The 12,292-nt window shown below is 38.7% G+C and overlaps 1 protein-coding gene and 1 long non-coding RNA gene across 2 annotated transcripts in view; both read left to right on the top strand.

Annotated features, from left to right (window-relative positions):
• The window catches only part of LOC148079854 (uncharacterized), a 195,851-nt gene that overhangs the window by 133,223 nt on the left and 50,336 nt on the right, over window positions 1–12,292 (top strand). The window lies entirely within an intron of this gene.
• xirp2a (xin actin binding repeat containing 2a) overlaps window positions 7,430–12,292 on the top strand; it is a 53,626-nt gene continuing 48,763 nt past the window's right edge. The window contains exon 1 of the mRNA XM_087791542.1: window positions 7,430–7,938. Within this exon, the coding sequence (XP_087647668.1) occupies window positions 7,726–7,938 (213 nt within the window). The 5' untranslated portion in view covers window positions 7,430–7,725. The remainder of the gene's footprint in view (window positions 7,939–12,292) is intronic.

Raw genomic sequence — 12,292 nt, 5'->3', positions numbered from 1 at the left:
ATTCAACTCTTAGTTGACAATAAGCTGGTGTTATACTTGCCCTCAGTGATTTGACCATTGAGAGACTTCACTGTGAAGGGAACTAGACTGCTCAAATACACCTCATGGAGGTCTATCACTTCTTCAAACACCCTGTGATTTTTTTTTTCTTCTTTCCACTCACTCCATACTGCTCTCCGGGACCAGCCCATCAGCTGGGCTATCAGATGACCTGCTGTGCTCTAATGAACACCAGGCAGGAGGTAGAACCTCTGTAATTGGAGCAGTGTAGCTGCCACCTGACCTTTACCTGCAGCTTTTTTTTCTCTCCTCGTAAGCCGAGAAAGTGAGCCGGAAGTATCGGCGTGTCTGTAGGAGGAAGTGCTCTAGTCTGTGCAAGAGTTTCACACCTCCCTTGGTGTTGCAAAAAAACTTTCACAACTTCCAGATTCTGTTATTTGCAAATTGTTGTGTAGGAACGTGAAATTTAGTTTCAAATGAATACAGAAGAAATCACATGACGTGATGGCAAAAAAGATTGTGGTGAAATAATGGCAGAGGAGCTATAAAGGAATTGTTTAGGAATAGTTAGGAGCAGTTTTATGGTTTTAGGAATAAGCATTGGCCTCTAAAATAATCTTTTTGCTACGTTCTCTGGTTGCTAATGGGCCGCATGTAAACCTTTGTAGTAACTTTTCAGTCATAATTTAGGTATTATTAGTTTACATTCACATTATTATGACACTTCGTTTATTGTTTTTATTCTCTTCATCTTTCTTCATCTGCTTCTAAAGTGGTGTGTTTGAAGTCTGCAGTAGCTTTTTAGAAGTTGTCAGAGTGAAGAGGAGGTCATGACCTTCTGTTGTTTGAAACGACTGGTAACTGTAGCAATTTCCATAAAAACTTTTTCCTATTAACAGTGGACATTTGTATGTGTCTGTGAATAGAAACACACTGTGAGGAATTGTGTCTGTGTTGTTTCCATGACAACCAGCTTGAACCTTTTTTTAAGCACAAAGCGTTTTTTTGAATTTGGACTGTACAGGCTATTACCAGCACTTTACTTCCTTTGAACGTAAACCCTTTATATACTTTTTCTACATGACACAAACTATTATTCCAACTTTCATGTCCAAACATTAAGTGGAGGTGTTTCAGGAGATTCAGGTAAACTATCAAACACTCAATTATAAAGTTCCGAACTCTCGAAGTTTTGCCATGTCAACCAAGGACGGCAAATATTCTACAGTACGATCTTCCATGTGAAGAGTGGAGATTTCAATCTATCTCTTCCTTCCCTTGGTTTCTCCCTGTTGGACACAGAAGACACTACACGTCGTCTGGAAGTGATCATCATTATCATCACGTCAGTTAGCTGAACCTTTCTTCTTCTATTATTTAATCACTGATATATCGAGAAAACTGGAAAAAAAAGAGCCATTAATGTACTCCTTCTCCTCTAAGTGCGAGATGAGAAAAAATCATCAGGAATGAGAAAACTTGAGTGAAACTGCACAAGGTTCTTTCATTCGTAAGACATTTGATAAACGGCCTCTCTGATCCGCCATTCCGACTATCCCCTAACTTTCGACCCAGCAGTAAGTACCTAAAAAAACAAAGCCCACTCAGGTGCGATTCACGTAACAAGCTTTCTTATACAGCATTTGGTTTGAATACCACTATACAGGTACTGACCAATGCGCAGTTACAACACCCCCAAAAGAGTGTCGGTTCAGCTCATAAAAAAACACCAGGCAGGTGGTCATAATGTTATGGCTTGTTTATCAAATCAGAGTGAGGAAAATAGATTTGCCTTCAGGGTGTGTTTCTCATTAATACTGACTTCCCATCGAATGATGTGGAATCTTTCTCTGCTTTTAATGAAGAGTCGTTCATTAATTGCTAATGACAGACAATAAGGATCCTGAGGAAGCACAAATCTGTTCTTATTAAAGCACAAAGTGGGATAAAAATAAATCTTTGATTTTCATTAACTTCTCCTTTGCTCTGCTTCCCAGATTCGAGCAGTGTATTTCGCAGCAAGGACTTGAGCGTGAACACGGTTCATCAAAGGAACATTTGTGAAACACAAAAAGCAGTTAAAATTATTTGCAGAATAAATCTCCCGGGGCGAATCAGAAAACCTATTTTATTGTGCTCTAAACTGACTCCCGGCTTCATTTCCTAGAACAAACCGCTGCAGTATTTATTTAAAGTGGGTAACTTGTTCACAAAAATGGACTCGGCAGCACATTCTTCTTAAGTGACTCACCCCAAATTATTTTTCGGTTGGTGACTCGTTTATTCGTAAAGACTTTCCCTAAAAGGGCCGAAGAGCCTTGAGAATTGAAGTGATTTCAGAAATATTTTGAGCCGAGTGTCGCAATGACCTTTTGAATGCATAAGCAGCATTACTGTAATATAATATTTGGACCTGCTTTCAGCCTTGACTTTATATTATATATTTATATTTACTTAACCTTTTTCTTTCAGTCAATGACGAGAGGAGTGTTGGTCTACCTTCATATTCTCCACTTACCAGTTTCACGTTAACAGACAAACAGCATCGTTTATATTTATAGACAACATGCAAGATTTTGGTTTCATTGTGGGAAGGGAAACAAGGAGGGTGAGGAAAGCTTGGTAAACCTCTCCCTTTCTTCAGGTTTTTTTCCCCAATGCATTTAAGCATGCAATTGTGGAGCCATTATTAAAAAAACAGGCTTGGACCCGACTAACCTCAGTAATTTCAGGCCTATTACTAAGCTCGTCCAGGATCTTAGAGAAGGTGGTGTCTGAGCAGCTGTCATTGTTCCTGGATCAGAGTAACATCCATGAGAAGTTTCAGTCTGGCTTCCACAAACATCACTCTATGGAGACAGCTTTACTGAAAGTGTCCAGTGACATCATGATGTCGGCTGACTCGGGTCAATTCACTGTTCTGGTTCTCTTGGATCTGTCCTCAGCCTTTGACACAGTTGATCACCAGATCAGGTGGTTCTCATCATACCTTTCTGGGCGCAGTTTCAGTGCCAGTCAAATGAGGTCTGAATCGGCGGATCTGTTGTGTGGAGTCCCTCAAGGTTCTGTTTTGGGTCCTTTATTTTTTTTTTTGCTGTACTTGATTCCCCTGGGTAAAATCATTCAGAGATTTCTTGATGTTTCTTACCACATTTTTGCTGATGACATCCAGCTCTACTGCTCATTTGATCCAACTGAGCCCCAGAGGCTGAACAGCTTAGTCAATTGTTTGCTAGAAATCCAACAATGTGCTGAGTGAAAACACTTTGCACCTTAATGTGGACAAAACTCAAACTCTTGTTATTGCGCCTGATGATAAGGTTCCAGGGTTGAGTCAGTACTTGGTTGACTTAAGTCACTCTGTCAAACTGAGCCTGAGAAACCTGGGTGTTGTATTTGATGTTTCTGGTACAACACTGCAGAAAACTGACCAGAAACGCTTGACTCCTTCAAGAATCATCTTAAGACCATTTTATTCGTGCAGGCTTTTTCCTAATTTCCGTGGGCTGCTGTGATTGTCTCTATGTTGTCTTGGCCTTTAAGAGTTTTTAAATGTGTATGTATTTTTACTGTGTATTTTTTTGGTCGAGAAAAGCACTTTACAAATAACTATTACTTTAAGGCGCTATATAAATAGAGATTATTATTATTATTATTATTATTATTACTTACTTAATTACTAACAAGGGAGGCAGAAGACCCCCTGAACTTACCCCATTCTTTCTTCCCTCTCTCTCTCCATGTATTTTTAATTTCAACTGTATTTTTTATATTCTCCTTTGACATCTATGTTTACTCATTCTGGTTTATTGCTATCCTGGCAAAGGACACGTGTATATAGTCTGCATCCATAATGTATTGTTGACTCACGCAGAAGCATGTTAAAGCAGTTTCACAAGTATCACCGGAGCACTACGTGGTTTGTGTTTCAATAGTTGTGGCGCTCGGTGGGAGACCGACTAGTCTGGCTGCTACTGTGCGAGTATACCTCCTGCTCGCTCCCTTTAACTGCCTTTGTAGTCGCCGGAATGAAGTGCTGCAGAGAATCGCAGAATAGTTTGACGTGGGTAAGTGTGTTTGTTGAAAGCCGAGCGCCGCGGACGGACACAGGATCCAGCTGAAAGTGACACACACACCTCGGGGCCATCTGAATAATGAATCAGGCTCTGGTGGTGATAGCGTGTCCTCAGAAGTACGATCAGATACATACATCATGGCGCTTCATTCATTAAGATTGGATTATCCGGATTGCCTCCCGGCTCCTTTCTCTCCCCTTCGCCTTGATGTCTCGCGCCGTTGTCTCAGACTGTCTCATTCTTCTCATGTCATTGTTCTGTCGACCTGTGTCTAAGCTGTCAGTCCTTTTATATCCCTCTGTCAGCCGCTCTCCATCACACCGCCAACTCAAACAAAACAGCCAATCGCTCAGATGAACCCGGCAGTTCATCAGGGAAGCGGTCCTGTGAGGATTTTCACACTGAAGCCGACTTAAGAAAAACAGAAATACAGGAAAAGTGTGCTCCAGGATGTCTTGAGCTGTTGCGGAAGTCAGGAAGTACTAAAGGAAGCTTGATTACGGCTGATGAAAAATGAACAACACATCCTGTGGAATAGCTGGAGGGCTCGCCACAGGAGCTTTGCTGCCTTTTCCCTGATTTATTTGCCAGAAAGACAGAGCAATTCAGACATCATCTGGGAGAAGAAAGAGGTTACTGATTTTATATTAATGTGTTTCATTTCAACTTTCAAAACTAGTATTGATAAATAATCTAAGCAAGTGCACAAAGATAAGTGTTTTTTAAAAGAACAATAAGAAGTTGCTTATTTGAGGTTCATAACTATGTTTTAGAGCAGGGATCTCCAACCATTTTGATACCGAGAGAGTTTCCGAAGGAGTGTTTGAACAACAAGGGTGGCTTTCAATATATCAACAATGATAAATAAACAAATAAAAACTTGTTATTGGCTTATCTTTTCAATAATAAATAATGATTTGATAAGAGAGGAAACATGAAATTATACATTATTAGACGGTTACTAATCCTAGAATGTATTAATAAAAAAAGTCAGAGGGCTACTCTCATGGTCCCTGAGGACACCTTATGCTTCCCATGGGCACTATGTTGGTTGTTGGGGTGTAAGAAAATATAACGATATACAGGTATATCAAAATATTCTTTTTTATTCCCAATACTGTATCGTACTGTATCAATATTCAATAGCACTGTATTGATATATTTTTTTGAAACTTTAAAACATTTTATTTTAATTCAGTTATTTGATGGTTTATATTTCAATACTGTGTGTATAAAAGTCAATCATTCGTTGTTTTGTTTTACAATAAACACTCAAATGTTTACAGCTTTTATTCATTTATGTGATACAATTAAACCTTTGGCCACTAGTTGGCGCCAAAGTAACAACAAAACTGGCAAAATGCCAGCAATGACTGAAAAAGAAACTAAGTAAGAAATAGTTATTTGTAAAGCACCTTTCTAGACCATGGTCACAAAGCGCTTTAACAATCAAAAACGAAAGACAGTTAAAATATGTACTTTAAAAGGATACACCAGCAGCTTTTAAAGCTGATTTCTTGACTCATTGTAAAACAAAGATTAAAGTTAAATAATTAAACACTGACAGATACTGCATATTGCATGTTGCTCCAGGTTGTTTTAGACTGTTGATGCACTTTATTGTTTATATAAGTTTACATTTTTTTGTTAATATTTTGAGAAGCACCTACAAGCACTTTCACATGGTCCCTGAGGACACCATATGGTTCCCATGGGCACTATGTTGGTAACTAGGGGTGTAAGAAAGTATTAGCTCATTTCTTTGTTGTAAAAGCCAGAAAAAAGTGTTGTTTTTTTTTTAAATACTATATCCTTGTTCCTACAGTATCGCAATATATCGCAATTTATTGTATTGTCACACATGTCGTGATGCGTAATGATCGCCAGATTCTTGCCAATACACAGCCCTATTGGTGACCGCCGTTTAGAAGGTAAGGTAAGGTAAGGTAAGGTAAAACTTTATTGATCCCTCAGGAGGTCTCCTTCGGGAAATTGTTTTTTTCCAATAGCCAGCAATTTTTCATAAACAATAAAAAATAATACATAAAAAATAAAATAAGAAGAAGAACATAAGGAGGAAGAACACGATGAAGATGATGATGATGATGATGATGACACAATCTAAGTCTAAAGATAAAGACAAAGAACATAGGTCAAAGAAAAACAACAAAGACAAAGGATACAAAGACTAACATAGAACGAATAGAAGAAGAACGACTACATTGATTTTATGGTTCAAATTTACATAGATTTCTATTTTATTGGTGATCATATAGATGTATAGGTGAATGAACCCAGAATCCCTGTGGCTGGTACAACTAAAGGTGAATTGTTTGGAGAATATAACAATTAAGATAAAGGAATAAGATTTGACTTTAAGAGCTTCTTATGTAGAAACTTTCCATGTGTTCATGATCTTGAACGAAATCTCTTAAGTTGATAAAATCAATTGCTTTAACTTTGTACTGACAAATAAGGTGCTTTTAGGCATTCCATGTTTTCTTTTCCGTCTGTGAGTCACATGATTGCATCACCATTGTCTGAAGAAAACAAGTTTGGTCCAATATTTTATCCATGACTGAGGCTCTTCTTTGGACCTCGACCACATCAATCAAAGAAGAACGCAACAAAAACACACAACTCATGAGTGTAAAGGGAAATAAAAGTGTAAATGACTTAAATTGGGTGGTCCTGAGCAGTTACATTTGAAATAAGTGTTCTTTAAGATGTTAGAGTTTGTGTAATATAAAAAAAACATGAGCTGTGGCTGCTCTAGAGTTTGACCTGGCAAACAATCAATATGTAAACAGTTAGATTTTCTCTTTAATTATTGATTTGTATTGACCATTTCTGTTCTGCACGGTTCTGTTTAGCAACGGCAATATTTGAACAAAAAACTAAAAATAAATCAGACCAAATTATGCTTAAAATGTCAGTGAAGTGTTTGAGCTTATATGTAATTTCCTCCTTCCCTTCGACTCGCTTTCCCCTGGAGCATCTAAAATGTGAAATGCAAATTAGAAAGGATGTGTGTAATAATGTTGTCAAAGTTAATAGCGGGGTCGGCGGAGTCTTCTCCATTTCACGATCACATATTAGAGCTAATTATCTATTTAATCTGCAGACAGGTATGAATTATGTTGGGTTTTTTTGAAACTCATGTCATGTTTCTGTGAAATATATAATCATGTATGAAATGGATATTTTGATTGCAAAAGTCCATCCATGTTATTGAATGAGTTTGAGATGATCTTTTACCCTTTAGTCCGATCTCAAATCTTGGTTTGCTTTGCTCTGCGCACACTGTTTTTAACAGATGTGTGCGTACGTGTGTGTGTGTGGGTCTCTGTGTGTTTGCATAATTACAGGGCAGACTAGAGGGAAAAAGTTTTTCTCTGAGCTTAAATCTTTTCTCCTCCTCTCTCCTCCAGCCAGCTGCCGCTCCTGCACAGCCCGGAGAGCCTCCAAGACAAAGACCTACCGCTGCATCTCCATCTCGCCCTCTCCCGGGTCTCTACCCTTTCTTGGCCCGGCTTCCTCACCCCTCCCCGGGCTCACCTTAGCACAATAGAACTTCCTCATCTGAACACCGTCCTGAAGCGAAAAAAAAAGAAGGAAGGGTTGGGGGAGATACGGTTTCTCTGCAACAATGGAAATTCAATCAGGAAATGGAGAGGAGGTGGCGAGCGCCGTGTCAGCGACCTCGGACTGCGTTTCCCGTTGTCACTCCGGGCCCCGGGTCGAGCCATCAGGAGGGTCGGTTCTGAGGGAGGATCTGCAGGCTGCCAAGACCATCGAGAGGTTCGACATTCCTCTCGATAGCCTGAAGAGGATGTTTGAGAAGCCCACGCGTCCAAACCCAGTGAGTACGCACGTTCATCTGAATCTCTTCTGCTGTTTGAGCTTCTCTGACACTAAGACTCTTTGACATCTCCTTCGTACAATAAGAAACTCATTTTAAAAACTCAAGATGGAACATTTCGGGAAGCTTTTCTTTCTCTGCTTGAGTCAGCAGTTGCATTCACTTCAGTAACAAATCTTTTGCAGTTTTTCTTTTTTCCCCTGGTTCTTTTATTGATTCTGGCCAAGAGCTTTCAAAAGGACACGTCATTGTACGAGTGCGCGCAGGAAGGCCTCACCACTGACTTTCCATCTCATTTTGGCTCCATGGGAAGGAAAATCTAAGTGTGTTGGAAGTGAAGCAAAACCATAACTCTAATGATGCGACTGAAAGGACCAGTTGACCCAGTTTAGGCTCCATGGTTTACCTTCTTCAAGTGTAACGCTCTTTGACACCACTTTCTTAAATGAAAAACACACACACACACACATAAAAAAACAGGATACATTCCTGAGCCAGGCATTAAAGAGAATAGGTCATGGGTGCCAGCCTCTGGCAGTCCAACCACACACGCTGATATTTGACACCGTGACAGTTTTCAGGGGCTTCATGGTTAAAGAGAAATCTTAAAAATAACCCTGTAATTGGTACATGGCTGTAGCCCGGAGCAGCATGACATGTTTTCTGAGGTCACAGTGTGGACTCCTCATCTGGTCTCAGTGATAAAAACAGATTGCTGTGTGTAATGAACCACATCACTACAGGCAAAATCTAAGAGACGGTCTCTCGCTATTTTCTGCCCTGCTTCTCAGTTTCCACTGAGTCTCTTATATTCTGTTTTCTTGTAATTTGAGCATATGTTCGAGGAGCCAAAAAGCACTATCGTGCGATGAATGGAAAGAGTGTTAAAACCACTTGTCAGAAATGTTGATTCTGTCATAACTGGCTGAGAAATCCTTTTTTTTTTCCCACTATTGAATTCAATCTTCACACATTTGTAACATTATATCTCCGAGTGAATTCCCTTGAGTTTACAGCGTAAAAGAAAAACAGTCACTCTTTGTTATCTGCTTTAAAGAAAGCTGCTGATTTTCTAACTAACTCTCAACACTTTTCTACAAGAGAAACATTATGACTGGATTATTCTCATTGAACTTTGAATAATACATGGACAAACCAAAACAATAATTCCTTTTTTTATTGCCTCCCATCCAACGACTGTGCTTCACAAATCAGGTCTTTATTGAGCATCTGTTTTAAAGGATCGGTTTACAGAATATATTGTATTTCAGAGCAGATGGCCGGAAGCAAGCTGTGACAAATTCATGGCCCAGGGGCCAAATCTGGCCCTCTGACTCTTCTATGTTGCCTGACGGATGGTTTTCTCAAGTTCTAAGTGGATGTATTTTCAATCGCAGAGATCATTCAGAAAGATCAAGACTCCAAGAATGAAAACTTAATATTATGATCAAGACTTTGGTAAATAAATGCGCAGCTGAGACTGTTTTAATATTTTGACCCACTGCATGATTTACTTTGAGGTCCCCTGGTTTAAAGGTTGAATTTGTTATTTATTTTATTTTCTAACACAAGCTGGGCGTTATGTTGATGTGGTTGTGTCTCTTCAATTTGTTTATTTTAACCTTTTTCTTATAATAATAATAACAAAAAAAATCAGCATTTTCTCCTAAATATAATGCATCAACTACGGAGCTCCTAAGGAGACATGGAATAAAAAAATATATATAACGTGATCTTGCAATGACGCAGGAAGTACGTCCTGGCCCGAGACCAAAACAATGAAGACTGGGAGACAACACCCCATATTTTGAAGTTGGCCTTTAATATAAAGACATTCGATCTGTGCTTATTCGCAAGCATGCTTTGAACATTAGTGAAGGGCATCTGAAGAGGATTTCAAGTGACAGGGGACTCTCTTGGTTTAAAACCTACTGCGCTCTAGGAGATGTCGGAGATTCATCAACAACCAGTTGCAATCCTCTGGACATGGCTGCCAAGTCTCACGCTTTCAGTGTGACAGTCTTGACCCATTCTCACACCACACTTGACAGTTCTCACGCTTAAATTTACCCATTCAACACTATATATTTAATGATGATAAACGTTGATCATAAGGCGGGTCAAACATGTCAGTTCAGCATCTCTACTCAGACAGACAGAAACAACAGCGAGTGGTCGAGTCATCGTAACTTAACAACAACATCATAATGCTGTCAATCTATCGGTTGTTTGTGTTTCTCCACTCATGAGTTACACTTTAATTTAGAAAGTCCTTCCTTTCAAATTAAAAGCATCAGCGCAACTGTTCACGGTGATTCTCTAAAATTAAATGTTTTTAATGCATGTTTGTTGATATTTTCTTCATTCATTAATTCATTCATTTTTGACATATCTATTGATTAAAAATATCTAAGATTTTCACCCAATAAGTAGGATTTCAATTTTGCGAGATCTCGCAAAAAAAAGTTTTGCATGATCTCGCAATATATATATTTTTCTTCCATGTCCCATTAGGGGCTCTGTATCAGTCCAATCTTATTTGAATGGTTTGACATTTTTATCTTAAAATCTAGCTTTTACTCACTTACTGTTAAGCATTCTTTCTTCTAGAGCCGTTTGTATGTTTAGGAATCCTTTTTATCACCTTCTTGGTTTTTGTTTCCCGTCTCTCAAGAGCTGTTTACTCTCACATTAAGGTTTTTTGGGGGGGAAATGAAAGGTCACTCTCTGTGTTTGCCAGCATTAAATGCTTAAACGTTTTATGGTCAACATAGCAGAACACTCTGGCTGCCGTATATTTCCCTCAGGGCTCAGGGGAGACTAATCAGAGTTGGATATCGAACCCCCATACTGGAAATGTTAAGTCAAACACACTTCGGATCGCAAATAAGAAAGTGAGAAGGAAGTCAATCTGTTTAAGGCTTGACGTATTGTTGACTTCCATTCAGCTTCAACCTAGTTCTGTGTCGCTCCAGGGCTTCGTATTAACTCACACCGGGCCTGGTCCAAAGTTTGCAAAGCAAAAACTCACCAGACCTTTCTTAAGGGAAGAGAATAATAGCAATTTGCTCATTTTGATAGCATAATAATTCACCTGAGTGGGTGTAGAAAAACTGGTTTCACTAATGGATTTCAGTAGCTACTTATTATTCATCATATTTAGTGTTTTAGACACTGCATATGAAGGTAGGATATGTTGGTAAGTTTGCCTAAGGCTTCCAGCATTTTTTTTATTTATTTATATTTCCGGACTGTTTAAGTTTGTCCTTTTTCTTAGTTATCAAGCATGCAAGAAAACACATTATTTGTATAATATGTTCATCCTATTTTGTTTTTTTAAAACTTAAACTATTTCTCTTCTTTAAATGTTGTTTTTATATCATAGCTCCGTCTTTTGTGCGCCAGCTGTTGTAACTTGTCTTTTAAAACCATTTAAAAGGTCTTTCATCGCCAATTTATATATTTCTAAATGGATGCAAGTCTATATTTAAAGCTTGTTTATAAGTAAGTAAGTAATTTTTATTTGTATAGCGCTTTTCTAGACCAGGGACACAAAGCGCTTAAACAATCAAAACAATATTCAATAACATTAATTGCATTAATAAAATGATAGCAGAAGTTAAAAGGCTTACATGCTACAGAGACAGGAAATACTGTAAATATTGTTTGAGCTCCTAGTGTAGACAGTAGACTGTCTTCTTATATCCTGCTACAAGTTTTAAAAACGCTCCTGTTCTCCCACATATATGTTATTTAAATGTTGAATTAGGTTAGTCTTGGTAATGTCTTTAAGCGTGCTTCCTCTTCAAGATATTTTTTCGTTTCGTGTTGCAGGACACAAACTTAAATCGCTGTCACACAGTAAATAACTGGATCGATCGAAGCATGTATTTTATAATATTGTACGCTACTTGTTTTTCTTTCTCGAACAAGTAAAGCAAGTGGACACCAAGTGCCTTCTTTGCAAAAAAATCCAATGAAGCGCAGTATTTCTCTGTCTTTGCTCAGTTTCCCATCAGTAAAGAGTGCTGTGTCATTGGCCAGCTGCTCATAACAATGACTAATGTCCTCCCTGGTGGACGTTAGGTCATTGCCCGAAATCATTGCACTGGGAGGACACTCTGTTTTCCTGTTATTACATATGTGAGCGATGCAACTGTCGGTCTATTCCTCAGCCGGAGACATTAGTGTTTGTCGTCACCTGCGGTCACAGGCAGGTCTCTGTCAACTCATGCTTGTCTATTAGTGCATTTTAAAATATTGATAATGAGTCAGATAAATTGATTCAATAATTTGAGCACATAATCGACTTGCCTCAAGTGTTCCAGTGTTTTCCAGCAGGTGGCAGTGCAGC

This window comes from Callionymus lyra, chromosome 5, assembly GCF_982586985.1.
Source record: "Callionymus lyra chromosome 5, fCalLyr1.hap1.1, whole genome shotgun sequence".
Taxonomy (NCBI): domain Eukaryota; kingdom Metazoa; phylum Chordata; class Actinopteri; order Syngnathiformes; family Callionymidae; genus Callionymus; species Callionymus lyra.
This window is presented reverse-complemented; position numbering and strand designations above follow the sequence as displayed.